Source organism: Scophthalmus maximus, chromosome 13 (assembly GCF_022379125.1).
Source record: "Scophthalmus maximus strain ysfricsl-2021 chromosome 13, ASM2237912v1, whole genome shotgun sequence".
In the NCBI taxonomy this organism is placed as follows: Eukaryota; Metazoa; Chordata; class Actinopteri; order Pleuronectiformes; family Scophthalmidae; genus Scophthalmus; species Scophthalmus maximus.
Genome location: NC_061527.1, coordinates 5,468,396 through 5,487,822, shown reverse-complemented (window position 1 = coordinate 5,487,822; position 19,427 = coordinate 5,468,396). Strand labels below are relative to the sequence as shown.

General features: G+C 45.6%; 1 protein-coding gene across 7 annotated transcripts in view; it reads right to left on the bottom strand.

Moving 5' to 3' along the window:
- ddah1 (dimethylarginine dimethylaminohydrolase 1) overlaps positions 1-19,427 on the bottom strand; it is a 117,777-nt gene that overhangs the window by 15,701 nt on the left and 82,649 nt on the right. For 5 of the 7 annotated variants that reach the window (XM_035648790.2, XM_035648792.2, XM_035648791.2 and 2 more), the window contains 2 exons: positions 4,696-4,795; positions 2,631-2,704 (listed from right to left, as the gene is read on the bottom strand). In XM_035648790.2, coding sequence (XP_035504683.2) covers positions 2,631-2,704; positions 4,696-4,795 — 174 coding nt within the window. Of the gene's footprint in view, positions 1-2,630; positions 2,705-4,695; positions 4,796-13,267; positions 13,363-17,764; positions 17,825-19,427 lie in introns of those variants that run through there. The other 2 variants (XM_035648793.2, XM_035648796.2) reach the window with 2 other exon arrangements.

Genomic DNA, 19,427 nt, shown 5'->3' with positions numbered 1-19,427 from the left:
GATGCGGAGACGGAGGCACGACAGTAAAGTCCTCCAGGTTACCGTACTGTGGTGAACTCTCGGTGACATGGCCCCACTCTGAACTTCACTTGTCTTTTTGTCGTGGTCTCTCGGATTAAGATCTAAAGGCGAAAACTGAAGGAGTTTGCACTATAAACCGTCTTCACATTACAATAAGCAGTGAAGATGAATGAACAGGACCAGGCCGAAGTTGTGACCCCCGCCGTGACCCCGTCCGCTCGCCGCGTGCCTCGAGCACCCCCTGTGCCCCCCCTCCCTGGAACAAATCCGGCGCTTCAGCGATGTCTGGGACATTTTTTCGGAATATTTCCTTTCCGTGTCATATGGAAGCGGAGACGGCCGAGCTCAGTTGTGGTTGTCGTGGTCGGGCCGCGGCGCGGGGGATATTAGTCGGGGAGCGGTCAGAAAGAAGAAAAAAAACATGGGGAAACCATTTCCAATACAAAATCATTGTCATTAACAAGGCCTGAAAAGGAAACATTGGCCAGACGTACGCACATACCGAGGACGTCTACTCGAAGCATGAGGCTGGGGATCGATATTTTTCTTACGATTAACAAATCAGACCAAAAACCCGCGTTGTGGTTCTCTGTCTCTCAGCTCCGAGCCCCCACCCCCCAGTCTGCGGTTTTCAGCCCCAAGACCATTTGTTCCTACTGGAGACATGAGTCTTTCAAAAAATATGTCACAAATACATAAAATAGTGCCTTTTGGAGAGCTATTATAGTGGGTAATTACAGTCGGAGGACAGTGAGCATGGGGTCGACTTCAAATGAAATATCGTTGCTGATAATGAAGGAACGAGTGGCTCATTTACGTGATTGTAATATATGGAGCGAAACAAGCTTCTATCAGGCTCCGGTTACATCCACAGTACTGGTTAGTGCAATTACTTCATTGTCGGTTTTCCTGTTTCCATGGGAGTTATTGCCCATATGAAAAAAATAAAATATCAAAAGCTTTTTTTCCTTCTTCTTTTAACAGTGCTTTTCCCGGACGTTAGCTCATCTGACGGCTTTTTAAACACAAAGAGGTCAGCGGTTACACGGAATCTGTCCAACTGAGAAGTAGTAACAAGTTATTTATGACAATTTTGAATAATAAACTGCAAATCATATTTCAAAAGACGTCTAATGTCTACTGTATCCATGAGTCAAATCATTCAAAGGAAGATATTTCTACTCGGAGGGTAAGACATGCACGAATCAACTCTAAATGCATTCTCTAAGGTCTAAAGATATCATTGATAATGATAGTGTCATTCAAACAAAGATTATTGATTTATATCATAAGCATGACACACAAGAGATTATGAGAATAGTCAGAGAGCTTTGATCGTGGGAACAATCTGTCAATTCAGCGGCGACGAGTGGAGAGGGCTGATCGAATCAATGAATTAACAGACACAGGGACAATCTGTCCTTTAAGTAATTACTAAGAGAGGTGTTTCCTCTCATGAATCACCCTCATAATTAGGGTAATCACTTGCTTGTCTAATCACTGTGCATCGAAAGGTGATTTAAAATGCCTCCAAGGCCCGTAGCCCGGCACTGACGACTAATTGCCACTGGAACTCTTAATGGCTGCAGCCATCGATATTCACGGGGCGCTCGGCTCCAGTGGTGCTAAATAACAAGGTAGAAATACTTTTTTTGATTGCATGTTTTGGTTACGCTCATTTTTATGTCAGAGGGTCTACGACCGATACAATCTCCCGGACTATTTTTGGCCGTTCACAGCAAAATATGGACACAGTTACGGCAAACACAAATGTCGCATGTAATGTTTTCGAATGGCTGTGACCTTCCCAATCACAGATGATAATAACAATGTCAGGATATGTACCGAACTGTATCCACAACAACAGTGTGGCCTTGGCGCGGAGTGGACGCCGAGGCGTCTGCAGCCAGCAGAGCAAAGTGAGCGAACACGAGGAGGGACGGAATGGGAGGCGGAGGTGGATGGATGAAGAATAGATATAATGGATTAGAAAAGAGTGGGTGGAGCGAGGCAGAGATGGTTGGAGGCAGAAATGGAATTAGAGAGAAAGTGAGGTGGAACAACAAAAAAACAAGGAATATGAAGTACTTAATGATGCTTTTATCTTCCTGCCACGAAGCTCTTACGATGGATAACATATTTATCTCTTCCCCTCGTTTTCATCATGTCTGATCGCTCATAGCAGGCTTGTGCCCAGGCACCGTTTAACAGACTGAAGAAGACCGAGTGCTCTGAACTTCCTTTAGAGCACAACCTGTTTAAGTCTTCGTTTTCGGTTGGTTGGACTGTCTCCCTGAAAGTGGCTTGTCTAAGTTTATTGTGTATCTGTGATAATGAAAATCTTTATACTGACGATGGGGTCAGGAAGTTGTGCTGTTTGCTAACTGGACGAAGTGATAATATGGTGCTTAGTTTGCCAACAAGTGGCCAAGAAAATCATTACAAGAATGTTTTAAGCACGTTTAAATTCAGTTACTTCAGGGCCGAGAGTTGTGTTCAAGTTCTCTAATGGACTTTACTTGAGTCAAGTTATAGGCAAAGTTACTTTTTTATCAAATTATGAATTGTAATTGAGCTATATTTCACATCAGTGCTCCACTCCAGCTCACCTTGAAAGCATCGGCTAGGATCTCGGCTCCTCTCTGATTGGTCCGCTTGGAAAGGCCCACGAAGAACTCGCGACCTGCAGGAAGAATCAGACGCCAATGAAGTTGGGCTGTGAGTTATCTATGTGACGTAAATATGACGGGAAGAAAGGCGATACAATCTGAAAAGCCTGCACCCGAGCAATGCAGCGAAGCCCGTCGGAGCAACAGCGGGTGAACATTGCAGCGAGTGTACTGTGCGCATGCCTGAGAGAACGACCAGCTGTGGTCAGTGTGGCGGGGGCACAAACAGACGAGAGCTCCGAACGCCTGGCGAGGCTGCAGCACACTGAGCTCAAGAGCGGGCTCCTGATGTTGCCGCTGAGCCTTTACAAAATGAGCCGTTAGCCGGGGCCCAGCCAACAGGAAATGTTTTTCTATCCCTGCCATGTGAAACCGATTTCAGCTGCAAGGAGCGAGAGCACAGAGCCAGTGTCTAGAAACCCAATTAAGTGTACTAGGCGATTTCCTAGTGGCCTGTGCAGCGCGGAAGACACTGACCCACATTTTAACTCGCGACACGACTAAAAACAGAACGGACAGAAAAAATCCAACACAGACCACCGAGCTCTCGATCCTCGGCCTTCGTCAGTTCTGCTACCTGACGGCAGAGTAGAATACGAGGTCGGCGGTGACGGCCCGGAGACCCCGCTGATGTGATTAGGCCATGCGCTATGGCGCGCAACATTTTTTTTTGCCGCCGATTATTTTAGGGGGGGGGGGGGATTCAGCTTAGTGTGTTTGCGTGGAGGATCTTAAACGTCAAAGACGCACGCAATCGCCTGCCCACTTGTCTGAGAGATGTGCGGCTCGGGCTCTGCTATCTCACTGATAGGACACATAATGACAAAGCAAGTTATACGACTTTAGCTCACACCAGTAAGCCAATGAGAGCACTGTATTGCTGCTTTAAAATGTATTTTGTGACGGTTGGAGCCTTTTTTTGCATTTGTTTATGGCTGTACAGGAACATTTTAAAAGCTGGAACTGAAAACGTTCAAGCAACTTTGACAAACACAGAATTATCCTGTAAATTCTTTTGTCAAGTTGCTGATGAGAACCAGAGATTTATTATACATGTTGAAGAAAAACAGTTTTTCCAGTCTGCTGGTTGACTGGCGTATACTGTAAATTAAAACTAAACGTGTAACGTGTCTTTTGACGATTTGGGAAGAAATGTTCAATTGCCATCAAATTGTGAAGTGGTGTTTGAGAAAACACAAAGAGAGGCCAATAAAGACGCCCTGGCCTCTCCCTCGCTCCACTCCCACGACAAATTTAACAAGTTTGCAGGCTCTCGGAATCAAAATCGTCAGAATGTTCTTTGATGGATTGGATTGGTATTGAAGGGGGATTTGAAGTCTGCGATCAGGGCTTAACAAATACCATATAGTAAATATCGTTTCTCTTAAGGTGTCGATTCTGATTAAGATGAAGTGTATAGGCAGGTATTGTCTTTGTGTGTTTTGTGTTTGTATACCCATGGTAGTCAAAACCAACGTAACAATTCAGTTAGTCAAACAAGTAATTAACTTAAATAGCAAGTTAATGAAACAACAACAAACTGACAAGCATGTCTTCCTCCATAACCCCTAGATTCCTTAAATCAAATTGTAGGTTATGTCGCTAGTGCAGAGCAGGAGATAAGACCTGCGAGTGCATTTCATAACAATATCATAATATAGAACCATAGTACCAATTTTTATTTTTTAATGTTCACATTTCCACCCAGTACAAACTGACAGATGCTGCCACCTCTTGATATAGATGTAAATGCATAGGTCTATTTAATTCCTTTATAAACAAGCAAAACTGTAATTTCCCATGGATGTTCCAGGAGCTGCATTTTACGATGGACTCTGGTTTTCCCTTTGTTTCTCAGGAGCTCAATCCAGTAAAAGATCATTTAATAGATTCCTGATTACCCTGGATCTACTGAATGGCTTTTACATTTATCTGAAACATAATGCGCCCTGTGGTGGCAACAATAAACGATGCCCTCAAATGCCAGGACGAGCGTTTGACCTGCCTGTGAAAAGCACATCTCCTCCGTCCAATGTGGCGTTCTCGTCAGTCATCTCCACAATGTTCAGATTCAGGTCCTTCAGAGCTCCTTTCATCGCCTCCGTCTGAAAGAAACAGGCAGAGACAAACAGAAAATCTCTTAAAGAATTGATCATGGAGTAAGTTAAATCATCATCTGCTCCAATTTATCAGTGTTTCCTGTCTTCGGGAATATGACGACGTGGTCCAAGTTCTAATCAGGCATCTGTAAACAAGAGGAGGAATCAGCCTGAGGATTTCCTCTGGGTTTCTTTAATGCACAGTATTAAGCGGTAACCTGGTTCTTGAGATTGAGCGCAGTTAAACAAAAACCCTTTTTTTTGGCAAAACAGGTCGCGATGACATCATTTAAGCGAGCCATGAAATGATGTCATTTTTCGAGGAAGTACGTTAAAAAACTTTTTATAAGGCAGTGGCTGCGGAAAATAAGATACCCTGAAGGACCAACACACTCTTCCTGTCTTCATGTTCTGGGTCATCTGTCTTTCAAATATTCACGGGAAGGAAGTGAAAGGGACGGCTGCCATCCGGACAACATTAGCATATATTATGAAATGCATTCACTTGGACGGAAAATCACGAGAAAAGGCCAAAATTTCACCTGCACTTCCTCTCTGGCTGAACCTGAAACCCGAGGAGAGAGCAGGAGGGGGGGGGGCCGGACTTTGGCCGCCCGGCCCTCCTCTCCGACTGCCCAATGAGATTTTAACGGTCCTGTTTTTTTGGGGGGTGCCAGCGGGAGTAGTTTCCAAGACCCTGTCATGTTTGCAAGAGCATCAGTGTTTCCACGAGCCCTATCTCACTATGACCTCAGCCTGCTCGCTGTGCTCTTTGGCGAAACACGACACCTCTTCCTTCTCCTCACTTGTGGAAGGCCCGACCATGAGGTCGTACAGGTAGACGCACCCTCCAAGACGACACAATGGGAGGCCTGTACGCACACACGAGTGAAGTGAGACGGTGGAATCCCACAGAACAATCAAACTTTCCTCCTCCGTGTTTCATCCTCGCTGCAGTCGTTTTTTTGTGGCTCATCCCTCCGCCTCAGCTAACCCCGAGGAACACGGCGTCCTTCCAAGAAAACCGGGTTCACAAATTCATTAGTGGTTTTCTAAAACGCTCTGACAGCAGCGGCGTGCAGCGTATTGAAGGTAACAGTTAATCCCTCGTATTTATTTATTTTTTCGTTTGAGCAAAGCAAAAAAGGCAAGCCAACACGCTGCCAAGGCACTCTCTGCTTTTCATTTCGTTTGGCGGATGATGATGTTGAGTGGCAAATTAAAGTTTTGAGTCTGGTTTCAAGGAAGTAAACGATCCAGATGATTGATGAGCACTTGTGCTTTTAATGTTCGCCTGAAGTCATGTGTTATGTTGTCATTGCATGTCATAGCTGGTCCCAATATAGAGGTTCGAATGCGTGAATCAGGATGAACTCGGCTTCATATTCTAGGCCCAAGGGTTGAGGGACTGGTTCCAACAGCTATAATGTGGTTCGGTGATGAAATCTTTGCTCATTGGCTACCGTTTAATACTATGCTGTCAGTATCCGTGACTCCTTTTCCCCATTTTGAACCTCGTCTGCAGCGCTCTGGCGGTTCCACTATCACAGTGCTCGTTTGCCCAGGAATCTGCTGGACTGCGCGAGGCCGCCCTTTACCTCAGCTCTCTGGCATTTCCTCTGACATCACTGGAGGTGATGTGACCCAAAGGGTTGTTCAGTCCCTGACACCCCCCCCCCCACCCCCCACCCGACATCACGTGAAATGTAATGGTTTATAGACAGACGGCAGCCTGGTATCTGCTCTGTCTGCTGCGTTCACGTGTGTCACAGAGCATCAATTATTCTGTCCTTCCACATGGACGTATAAAAAAAACAAAACTGCAGCTCGTGTGTGTTTGGACGAGAAATTCCGTTCGCATTGGAAAATGAGATGTGGGCCGAAAGAAAAAAGGACAGATGGTAGAAAGCAGAAGAAGAAAAATCTATATTTGAAAAGAAAAATAAATTCATGCCGGGTCACCACGTTTAGTGTACACCGAGGAGAAGATCGAGTGGTGGTGATGTAATGGTCTTGTGTACACAGTTTATGAGTTGTCAGGCACATCCTTGCCACACAAAGGATAAGTACAGACATACTGTAATTTATCTATTAAACAAAAGGTGTTGCCTGAATCCTACTAGGAAAAATAATGGTATAAAATTACCCGTAAAATAAAGTAAAAACAAGTAGAAATAATATTATCAATTAGTGGTCTTTGAGCCAAGCGATAGAATCATCAAATCTTCTCTCCCCATGCGTTGCCAGTGTCGAAAAACATGCACTTCACTTCAGTTATCATGCAGGTATAGATTAATTCTGCTCGGCTGTCTGATGAACTGTCGTGAACTCAGTTTACAAAGTGTAATTCTTTTGGCTGATATATGTTTGCAAGATTGGACCAAGATTTGTGGGTGCAAAACATGGAACAGTTGCAAAGAATCATCTCCTCTTAATAGCACCCCAGGGTTAACTTTGGGGCGTGTGTGTGAACAATGTACCAAATGGGACAGATATATGCATGGGGCTGTGCTGGATTTAATCCACGTTCGGGGCCAAATGATCATAATTTATAATCAAAATACTAAATCAAGTAAAACTATTTTATCTATAATGGGTTTTGACTTCGACTTGTGTGAGTTTCCCAGATAATCCAATAAGGATTGAGGAATTTACTGAGTAGCATCGCCCAGCACATTCCAAAAACAAAAACGCTGTGAAAAACATCTTGCAGCATCTTTTTTGGATGATTGAGATCGTGCAGCTGCGCAGGAGTCACTGGGGCAAAAGTCATTTGAATTTTAAAAAAAGACGGCAAAGGCCATAAAGGGATTCATCACCAAAGTTTCCATGTGACGTGGTGGTTTGAGCGTCTCTCGTTGGCAGCGAAAGGCCCTCACGTGAGACGAAAACCCCCGTCCTGACACCACCGCACCTACACACGTCTAGATTCTTCATCTAGTTTACAGCCCGTTTGGACGCCGTCGCCATCAGCAGGTCGTAACGGAAACCGCCATCCATCGGAGCAGATAACCTCTGTGCTCGTGCATAGTTGGCAGGCGTGCGCCTTCTTTCCTGCTGTTACACATCCACTCAGAGGTCCAACGGGGTTTTCGTGCTGACATCCCGCTCTGCAATTATTGATATCTAAAGCTGCCCCCCCCCCCCGTCATCAACAAATTTTTGCCACAAACGACAAGCTGAATGGATGGATCACACATTCCCATAATAACCGCTTTGCAGTGTGGGAATGTCCCAGGAGAATGGAATCTCGGAGATGTCAAAAGCTGCATTGATCATTGTAACACTACACCAAACCTGTGCCGTTTGCCAAATGTACTGTCCCGGGGTCACGGCAACGGTAATGTTATTCACTGGCAGGAAATAGAAAAATGGAGAACCCTCAATTAAACAGACAGGTGTGCTTCGGCGATAACGCAGCCAATAAATGTAATTGTATCACTTGTGTTCAATCCTTGTTTGTGTTGCTATAGGTTACGGCAGGGCACAAAATGCAAATAACAATGATTGACAGAGCTCCTGCTGGTTGCCGGGTAATATGGAAACGATTCATATGCCAGTGTGAAACAACTGTTTCAGGAAAAAAAAGCTTAGAAGTTTATGTTCAGCAGCTTCCTCTTGTTGTTCAGGTTGTACCCCGAGGAAAATAAATCCATTCAATGGTTACAATCACCAATTCAAAGTCCATCAATCATGAGTCAGGTATTGTTTTTTGTCAATACTTCCTGACCTTACTGTCTTTCCTGACTTATATATGCTCATTATCTTTGTAACAAAAGGTGACGGAGTATCGATCGATCATTGTGAACTGTAAAGTGGCATCCTTTAAAGGATTCGTTTTGAAAGATGCCACTGTCAAGTCCGCGTGGTTAACCAGACCGGCTGTTTCGCCACGGTTTCATACGGACATTAACAATGAACTGTAATTCTCATATAACAACAATTAAGCTCGTTTTCCAGAAGGTGAACTTATTCCTTTGACAAGTGCTTACATTCAAAGAACAAGAATGATCCTCCTCGGCTCTCTTTCTTTCTTTGTCTTCCACATTCCCTCTATCCTCTTTCGACCCCCGTGGCGGGGTCAACAACGCTCCAACAGTAAGCTTCCCATGGAGAGCGCCCTATTATCTCTCACTGCGAGGGACATCCAATACCCGTCCTGCATCTGTGCCAACCCACTTTGCCAACACCTCCTCTCTCTCCTCCCCCACCCCCAAGTGCTTGGCCAGGCGACATGCTATTAGCCAGCACCCTGCTTTGAATGAAAAGGGCCTTTTAAAATTCATTAGGGGCAGAAGGCTCTGAGGGCCAGTCGGTCTGCCCGCCACATTCCTGCCGTTCCAGTCCAGGACAGGGGAGACGGAGCAGAGAGAACAGCCTTTTATTTGGGCCTTTTTATGGAACCCCGTCTCCCTTCTCTCGCCCCTGGTACCCGTGGATATCGCATTCTGCTAAAAAGGACCCATCAGTCTGATAGGGCACGGTGCATTTGGAAAGGGAATGGAGAACACAACAATGGCATTCCTGAAGGTCATCCTAGCCTCCCTACCCCAGGCAACAGAGTCCCACGCTCCGACATAATGGGGACGCAGCATTCCTCTGAGCTTCACACGCGAGGATGTTAACCTCTTTAAATGACAGTTATCAGCTGCAGTTTGTGTATAAATGGCACATATAATGCCAGACAGTTACGAGCTGGGAACACTACATTGACATACCATCTCATCATAGAGTTGCTATACCACTCGTGTGAGCAAACATTTGCCTATTGGCTCATCCGGCCGGCGTGGAGCAACATTAACATTCATCTGGGGTCATATGTCCGACATTAATTCGCCTTTTAGCTCTGTTTTGTTCTCCTACAACTCATGAGGGCGGAAATATCTGTCCAAGTGTTCAACTATATATAGCAGCATGTGGTGACTTTGTCTGTCTGCCCCTTTTGTGGCTGCGTAGGTAACATACAGTCGATATGTCAGGGCAGGAAACTGGGCAGGGAGAGTGAACCAGTTATGTTGTGGACTGTAAAACCAGAACAGTGACCTGAAAGACACAATCTGATATTGATTAGTGTAACTTTAAAGCCATTAGTAATGATTCAACCTGAAATTATTACAAAACAGCATCAGAAGCTGCAGCCAGTGAGCAAATACAAAGAAAAGGAGGGAAAAAAATAATGACTTCCTTGTATTGACATATGGGCACACGTTTATGCAGTGAGTCTTGTGCGTCACAGCCAAAGCACCGGCTGGACATCGGGGACGCAGATGATGATTGTAACAGATAGCAGAGGCCTAATATGCAGCGGAGAGTTCAAAGACCAGCAGAGAAATGAAATGAAACAACGACTGCATTTCAAGGCAATGGGCCGAATGGAATTTTAAAATAAATGCACAGACCTCATTAGCTTTGCAACAAACTCGCTGGATAAGGCTATCTGCACCTCTCAGGTATTAAGTCTCTGACGTCATGGAGGAAACTGAGATGATTCCCCTTTTGTTTGCCTCGAAGAGTTGAGTGCGATTGAATGGCTCAATTATAGATTTGTCAAAAGGTTGCCCGACGCGGCCGTTCTACCGAGTGCTTCTTTAGAGTCGGGCGCCTGAGGGCTGGAATAAATGCCAGCCATGAGGGAGTAGAGGTGCACAAGCTGTAAAGAGGCTACTGTTAGTAGTTATACACCTCTTACTGTACACTCCACTGCACAAACAGGTAGACACGTGGATGCACGCACACCCAACACATAAAGGATCCATACGGGGGGAAAAAACAACATCTGACAGTGCAAAGTTCTGATATTGGAAATCTCTCCCAGTAATCACAAAGGACACACTGATCACTCACACATGAGCCACACAGGTGGTTGCATACATACATGGAAAGTAGGGCAGGCCGATGCTGTCATGGTGGTCAAACAGCGCATTCCTGAACTGTCAGACTGTGTAACGAAAGTATGAAATGACAACAACTCATTTAGTTGCAGCCAAGAGAAAACAAACTCTCCACGGCCTGTCCTTGCATTATCTAGACAAATCCTTGGTGTATGTTGGAACATACCTGTGGTTAACCAAGCCATGACAACCCCCCACCCCACCACACCCCCCCTTTCCCTTGCAATCCCCACATCAGCTTTAGCATTACATAAATGTTGAGAAGTAGGTCAACGTGAAGGCGTGCACAGTTAACGGTAGCAGATCTGGAGACCCCTTCGCGCCACATCGACCACAAGGATCTGGCACGTCTGTCCCAGTAAAGAGAGCTGTTTGAGCCAAACTGCACCGTTAGACTCCTTTCACTTGGGGCTCCCAGGATATCAGGGCTCCGAGGAGGAAAAAATGCCACGCTTTAGTCCCGCTCGGACACATTTACAGCCGTCCGAATGGCGGGAGACAAGCGCCCGTGCCAGGATTAAACAAATCAATTGAAAAGAGCAGGACATTGTGGCTCTGATTGTTAAATGGTGTGTATCTTTGTAAAAGCATTCGGAGTGCGAAAGATAACTTGCATTTCAGATCCGAAAGGCTGCATTCATCATGTAATTACTCATAAAAGCGTGGATGGCCGGCTGTGAAGAGACCCGGGAAGTGGGGAATAAAGATTTCTCCATAATTAGTTTTCTTATAATACTCTAGGGGCTCTTCATTGTCTCGTCCTTTTATTAAATTCTAGACAGAAAACTAGATTGATACAAATTGAAAGAGAGTACCATCATGAATACTTTTAATGAACAGGGGGTGTCAATTTATGCCCTGGAACGATTAAACAAAAAGTTTAATTTCTACCAAGCAAAAATAGTATAGTTTCTCAGTTTTTATATGGTATAAAGGAGGGTTAGAATATAATTAATGTTGCCTCACAACAAGAGGATTCTGAGTTTTAAACCTGGTTTGGTCGAAGGCCTTCCTGTGTGGGGTTGCAATGTTGCAAATGTCCCTGTGCCTGCTAACCGCATACTCCTGCCTCCTCTTCAGTCCAAACACTGGCAGGTAAAAGGCTATTCTGCAAAACTGAATTGGCCGTCGGTGTGAATGGTTGTTAGTCTCTAAATGTCAGCCCTGTTCAAAGTGTACCCGGCCTTTCTCCCAATGTCAGCCGAGACTGGCTCCTCAAAGGGACCTCAAAAGATGAGCTATAGCTGATGCATGGATGGGTAATATAAGTCAGTCTGTCTATCTACCTCGAACATTACCAAGCTCCAAGAATCTAGGTCAGATTTTCCGAATGTATATCAAAGCTTAAATAGAAAATAATAAAAAACCTCTTACACATCCTCAAAGATTTGTGCTATCGTCCAAATATCGTGTAATTACAGGAGGTCATCAGAAATGACCAAATATTAAGGAATAACTGTTGAATAAGGCCTGTACAGTCACTTTAAGGTCACACTATTTACCACCTAAGTGATCTGTTAACAGGAAAAAGAGTCCTGCACATTTCAGAGCAGAGGACAACAGGAAGTAACTTTCAAATAGGCAGGGAATATGTACTTAAAGAGCAGGGGAAACATTTGGAAACTTCTTCAATAAAGAAGGGGTCAGTTAAGTACCACCTTGCACTGTAACACCTTGCTGGTCACAGTGCGAGACTCCCGTGGAAAGACACCCAAGCAGAGTACAGAGAGTTCTGCGAAAATAAACAGAAATATGAGTCTGTTTGACAAGTCCATAGTCTGTCCCAGAGCAAATAAAGTGTTCGCGCCAATCAGCAGGGCTGTAAAGAATGTGTCTGCTGCCTACCTCTCACTGTGATGGCTCCACAAATACGGGAGGGCTGCAGGCTAGGAGCTGTTGGAACGCAGAGGGACGGAGGTGAGCCTCCCTCCACCGTGGGGAAAAACAGAGGGGGCTTCGGTAAATCCATTGCCGCCGACTCCTCCGTGTTTATTGGGTTTGACCCCCCACGGACCGGACCTCCATACCCAAACAAGGGGGTAAGGCCAATAAACTTGCCTACCTCGTGGAAAAAATACAGTTCAGCCTTTGCCTGACTACACTGATTTGATAAAAAACATCACGGCAGCACTCTGCAATGTAGACCGGTCGGACGTCAGCAATGGCTGTTTGTACTCAAGACAAACAGCCTGCATGCCCCCCCAGGTCACTCTGCTCTATACCAATGACAAGCAACGCCAATAAACTGCTTTTATAACCAAAATTTCCTGTGCTGCATGACATCAATTGGGGGGGGGGGAGTGAAATATTCCAAATATCGGAGGCCCAACGTAAGCACGGAGAGCGCTGGTTTGGTTAAAGGTCGTTTTCACTCCCCTCCATCGTATTGCGCGGGGCGATAAAGCTTCTCAGCTATTCCCTGATAAACTGAGATTTATTTACCCGAGCGATCACTTGATGTCGTTATCGGAGGCAGTAAAACACCAGCCGAACCGGTGACAAGTCATACTTCACCATTACACATCAAGCACAGGGCAGTCAGTGTTGTCCGTGTCGAGAATGTACAGAGAAAACGAGCTGTACGTACAGTGCTGTCCTCCTCTCTTCCTCCCTTTCTTTCGTTCTTCTCAAAGGAAAACCCGAGTGGGGGAAACTCTACTCGCCGCCACCTTTGGCCTACCTGGGCGGCATGACAGACACAAGACCACCCACGTCTTCAGCAAAAGGGTGATGAGGCGGGGAGTTCAAGGTGAGCACATTGTGTGACTCAATCGGTCCATGTGCTACAGTGTAAGTATAAAGTCTGGTGCGTGTGTGTGTGTGTGTGTGTGTGTGTGTGAAGGATCAAATGTTTTTTAAACTGTACTGTCCACAGTGTTTAACCGACGATACCAAGTTTTTTTGTGCATCTTTTAGCCCTTATTACTACAAATCACTTGGACCGTTGTTTGAAAGTTTGGGTGTTCTCCCACCACACCAAGCATCAATTAGTTTCCATATGAAATGAAGATCGATTTCAAATAGCCATTATAAGGTAAGCATTCAATCAGTCTGTTAAATGAATTTCATATAGTGCCAAGACAAATGGCAGAAATATGTTCAAAACTTTTAAACTTAATAATTGTCTACACACAAAAAACAAATTGGTGATATCCGTACAGTGGAACTGCATTTCTGTTATTCAAAGCAAAACTACGAGCAGAAAGTTTTGTTTTTCAGCAACAAGTTACTGTATATGATAATCTGTACAAAGCGTTCTCACAAGCAAACGGGGGAACCGTCTCTGGAAAAAAACAAATGTCATTTTGCAAATGCTGTAACCACAAAGTTCTATTCACCTTCAATGTACTGATATGAACTCATATCTCAAAAGCTTAGGGAACAATACGGAAACAATATGCAATATATGTCACTACTAGAGATGTCAAGTTAATTTCAGTCCCAAAATTTAAAGAAAGAAGTGCAGCGCTGTGATTTTGGAGGAATAACCATTTTACGCAAAACGTAGCATGGTCCTTACCATAACACTGGGACCAAGCTGAATAACATTCAGCAACGGGATGAACCAATGTGCTTGTGGAGACATCTGCCACTGTGCGAGGTCATACGGGATGGGGACTAAAAGTTCAGTGGAAAGTGGAATGCCTGACAACTGTCACCAGGAGTCATTTCCCACAACCCTTCAGGCTTTTCCGAGCACTACGGTTAACCGCTTATTAGCCTTACAGCATCCAAACCTGGCACCCGCCTCACGTGTACCGAGAGATGATTCAATTGAGATGATCTGAGATGGAATCCCCGTTTTGTTTGTTTTCCTTCCACGGGTTGAGGCCCCTGGAAAGCCAAAGTAAAAAAAATAATAATACCCAGCGCTCCCGCATATTTAAGTTGTTTCAACATTTGTGAGGCCCAGGGTGCGCTGCAGAACGGAATGTCCGACCAAACACAGTCTGCGAGAGGTTCGTCTGGGTCCGTGTGGCCCGGAGCCTGACCTACCGTTGCCTTTGCCACGGGAAGAGAGAGATATGTTTGGTGGCGGGGAAGGAGAACAGAGCTACGAGACGGGATCGAGAAAAAGGGGGCGGAGAGTTTGGGTGAGTCACGCTAAGATGAAGGGGGGGGGGGGGGGTTTGCGTGTGGAAGGATTCCCCCTTTCTCTCTTCATCCCCTCCCGCGCAGGGAGGCCCTCGTGGGGAACAGTGCCCGCTCGCTGGGAGAAAGAGGAACCCCCGGCTCAGAGGTCAGGGAAGCCACGCAAGCGAGGAGGGAGGAGAGGGTAGTCACGCTCCGAGAATTTTGACCTCGCTGAATGTGAGGAGTCTGACTCACAAGACCTGCTCCCTAAAAAAAGACTGCTCGCACCACGAGCCAGTGTCGGTTCATGTTCATGCTGTTGACACGCGGAATATCTGCAAGAAAAGCACAAGCCGGAATAGACCGAGGTTCTATAGCGACCCCTTGGAGCCACGCAAGCGCTGTTGTCCTTTCAAATCTGCATTCTTCTCATCGTTGAGGTGTTCCAGTGGTTGTTCCTCTTTGCTCGGTCCAGAGCAAAAAATAAAAAAAAAAGATCCTGGAAACACAGAGCGCTCTGCAGAAAGAAAACACCACCATACCACCACGGCTACACCCACTCTTTCCAAAGAATGTGATGGATGTGCTCCCAAAGGGGGGGGGGGGGAAGCTGAATTTGCCAGGCAAAGTACAGACTAACTGCCCATTATGAGGGATTTCCCAAAACAGCCATGTGAAGTTAGACGTATGGGAGGGGCTGGTATGGAAAAAATGAGGAAAGGAGTATGTTTTTTAATCTTGTAAGGGGAAAGAAAAGCGAGACGGGCCAAAAGGTTTCCCATAAATGTTAATGAAGGGCTTTCCCAGAAAGTTTTTTTTTTCTTTCTTTCCTCCTCCTTTTTAAAGCCCCGCAACAAGAGGTCAGGTGCTAATGTTAACCAGCAGGGCCGGAGCCAGAGACCTGCCTTGGAAGCACGACGGACGAAAACCATGTGGAATTCACCACACTGCGGGGATTTAGTCGTGACGTGTAGCCTACCTCTGCGTGATGATGTGTTAGGAAGATTGAGCAGGCCTCGTCCTCAAGGGAAGCACACAAATCGGAGAAAAGTCAAGATGCAGTACAACTGCGTCATTTTTCTTTTACTCACACACAGGTAGACCCCCGGCGATGTCTCCACACAGCTGCTGCTGCTGTGGCTGGTACAGTTCATATTGAGGTTTATATGCTGCTCTTGTGGGTTTGTTGCACACTGGCGAACGTATTCTCGGCATAACCCCATCTTTCCTTTGGGATTGCTGTGCATCCTTAATTGTTCAGGGTCTTTTGTTAACTTGCCAATACAATCTGCGGTCGACCGGTCCGATCCAAATTTCCCTGAACTCCATGACGGTCTGGTGCAGGTTTTCAGATGCAGGGGGCAATAGCCACGAGATTTAGGACATCACAGATCACTTTTATGTCTTCTGGAGGCGCCGCAGTCCAAATGAACAAATTGCTTGTGTTGTGAGGAGTCTGTTAAATAACCTCTTCTTTAAAGTTACAAAACAAAAGTCTTGAAGATCCTACGAGAGGACACGCAAAGCTTTGCGTAGGATATCTTACGAAAGAGGTCACCGAGTAAACCAAATCAGAAACTGCACTGCGATTGCGTAAAAGTTGCGTGGATCACTGACCCACTTCTTCAGTTCAGCTGCAGAACAACTGAACACTTCAGCCATAACAGATGATGAAACAGACTCTGCAAATTACTACCGCACCGTTGACCTCTGCGGAGAGTTGTGTCGAGAGCACGGCAACGGAACCCAACGAGGACATTCTGTGCCGCAGGAATATTTTAGTGCTGGAACTGGAGTTATTGTGCACACTTTTCTCCTTCCTTTGATAGTGTGACAATTTACACGATTTGGACATTGACGTGACAGGACAGACATTAAGAAACAGCTGTCACTGGTACAAAGTGAGACTTTGCAGTCTGAGCATCCCGACAGTGACGAAGAGCGAGGACAACTCAACTCATAAAATATCCAATATTTATTTGGGTTGTGCCATTAGAGCCAAGCCATTTGGAAAGTCCACAATCATAAAAAGCAGTGAGTGATTTCATTTTGTCTGTGTGTAACAATGATGTTCATTTTAGTGAGACGATAACTGTTAGTTAGCCATCGCATATTCACCGTCCAGACAGTTTTACTACAGTTGATATTCTTTACTAATATTGCATCACTGAAAAGTTGCCTGAACTGCATCATTATACTTTAATGCCTTTGGCTGTGTGACCGTCTCCGTTGGTCCAGCTTACTACTGATGAAGAAGACCGCGGATATAAAAACCTGAATAAAAATGGCAAATTTTACTATCGGGGTTTGGAGATTGGGTTTCTTTTTGCGTGTACTTCCACAATCCATCCATAATCTATACCTCTTCATCCCCTGAGGATGGCAGGAGTGCGGGTGGAGACAATCCCAGCTGACATTGGGTCGGAGATGGGGTACAAATTACCATCCAGGTTCGGACGCGTTCACAACGGCAGGAACATTTGTGGCACGGGGCCGGTGCCTTGGTGGAGCTCGCCACTTGCGAATCTTCCAGACTCAACTCGCTCTGACATTTTCTGTGAATTTGACATAGCGGCTGGTGGGGAAAAAGAATTTCGAAAAATGTCCGGAGCATCGTTTGCGGAAAAGTGCCTTCTTACGTTCAGCCTGTACAGAAAATTTCAGGAACATTTTCCAGAATTCAGTGCATGTCTGAAAGCAGCTCCCGATGACTGGTGGCGCTTTCTAGCCGCGTTAGCACTGTTGGCTTGTGAGCGTGTCTGCATGCGCGCCGACGGGCTGATCAGTCATCGTGTAATTCCTCTGCTTGGCAACCGCAGTCACTTGTGACTAACTAGTCTGAACCGAGTCTCTGGCAGTCGGCTTCTTGGTTCCTGTCAGTGATAACCGCCTGCCGGCAGCCAGGCCCGGCCAACTACGTCTTTGAAGCTCCACCTGTAACGCATGTGTGTGTCTGTGAGGGCCACAGCCACTCCCCCTCTGCCTCCCTCTCCCATCCTCCCTCCCCTACCTTGCTTTGCTCGCCTCTCACCCCAGGGCCTCCATGCAAAAACATCACTGCTGCTGCCGCTGCTGCTGCTGTGGAACGAGACAGACTGTAATGGAAACGACACACTTTCCAGACACTTGGGGGAATAGCAAGCATCCTCGCCCGATCGCCGTCAAAAAAACCCCCCATACACACTACGGACCACCAGGCCAAGCCCGCCGCCCCCGTCCGCTCGCCTGGACAACGGACGTCTTGTCTTCCGGGGAAATGGCTGGGCACATTGTAATGATCAGAACACACTGGCGATGATAAACCCCTCACGCGGGAGGGTTTTTCAAAGATAACAAAAAAAGACAGTGGTTATTGGAATTCGTGCAGGACTCAGCATTCTGTTTGTGAATTGTTCCGCGATGCGCGGTTCCACGCTTTTGCACACTTGAGTTTTGGACAGTGCAGACATTTACTCAGACTCATATTTCTGTGTTTTCTGTCACAAACTAATCATTCTATGATTCAACAGATGATTCAAAACAGGAAGTTAAGACTTCTGCGGAAGAAGAAAACAAATATTTCTAATAATAATATTTCCACAAAGGCTCTTTTGGAATTTGATGGAGGGATGCACTGGCTTCTTTTTTTTCTCCTTCTATTCGCCTGGTCAGACTTGATATTACTGTAACCGACAGCGGCATAGTAGAACTACAGTGATCAGTATATTAATTGTGTAGACGATTGACAGAAATTTTATCTTTTGATTAAAAAAGAAAATGCCAAAAGTTCTCTGACTTGTGTTTCTTTTTAACATATGATAATAATATCTATGTATGACAGTATTTTCAAATATATCATCCAGGCCCCTTGGATATGAGCAAATGTTTTAGATTTATTTACTAAGAAATGAACCAGCAGATCAGTTGATAATCAAAATATATTTTTGCTGCAGCTCTACTGTATGATGTTTACAACAAACTGTGGGACTCTACTGAACTGCAACCTCCAGTCACTGCTCATTCGACAAAGGTGTTATTGTATAGAATCAGCCCGACTTGTCTGAAAGACCTATTTCACCTTAGTGGATTTGTCTCAAACTAGTTTACTTGGGGGGAAAGTTTCAGACATCGTCTGATCTCATACAAGCAGGAATCCAATCTAATCTACAACTGATCTGGGGTTAGACTGGGACACAAGCTATGAGCTGAATGTGGGTCTGACAACACTGTGGTGAAGTGTTTGAACCTGACATTGGTGTCAGGATCATGTTGTTAAGTTAAGGTATGTCCAAGTTTTATTTAAAACAACAACAACGTAAATGAAGCCGCGCCCGAAGTGACGCCCCGGCAGGTGGATCGCAGATTAGAGAAGACGCTGTAAAAAGGTGAAGCAGTGTGCCGTCCCCTCCCCACTCCTTCGTTTCACTGTTATCGAAGCGGATCACATTTCAAGACCTCGCCCCCTTCTCCATCAGCCGCCTTCAATCTGATAACACGCAGCGCTGTTCTGAGGCTCTTGAACCTCGCCATTCTTCACATTCCCGGGATTCTGGATGGTGTGACCTCATTGGGTGAGCGAAGCTGGTAGGAAAATAGCCCCCGGGCCGAGCCTTTGCTTCAACATGGAAACTTGAGCTGACAAAGAATGCATGACTGTGTGCAAACTTGACTCTGGCTGCACTTGTGCGTGAAAA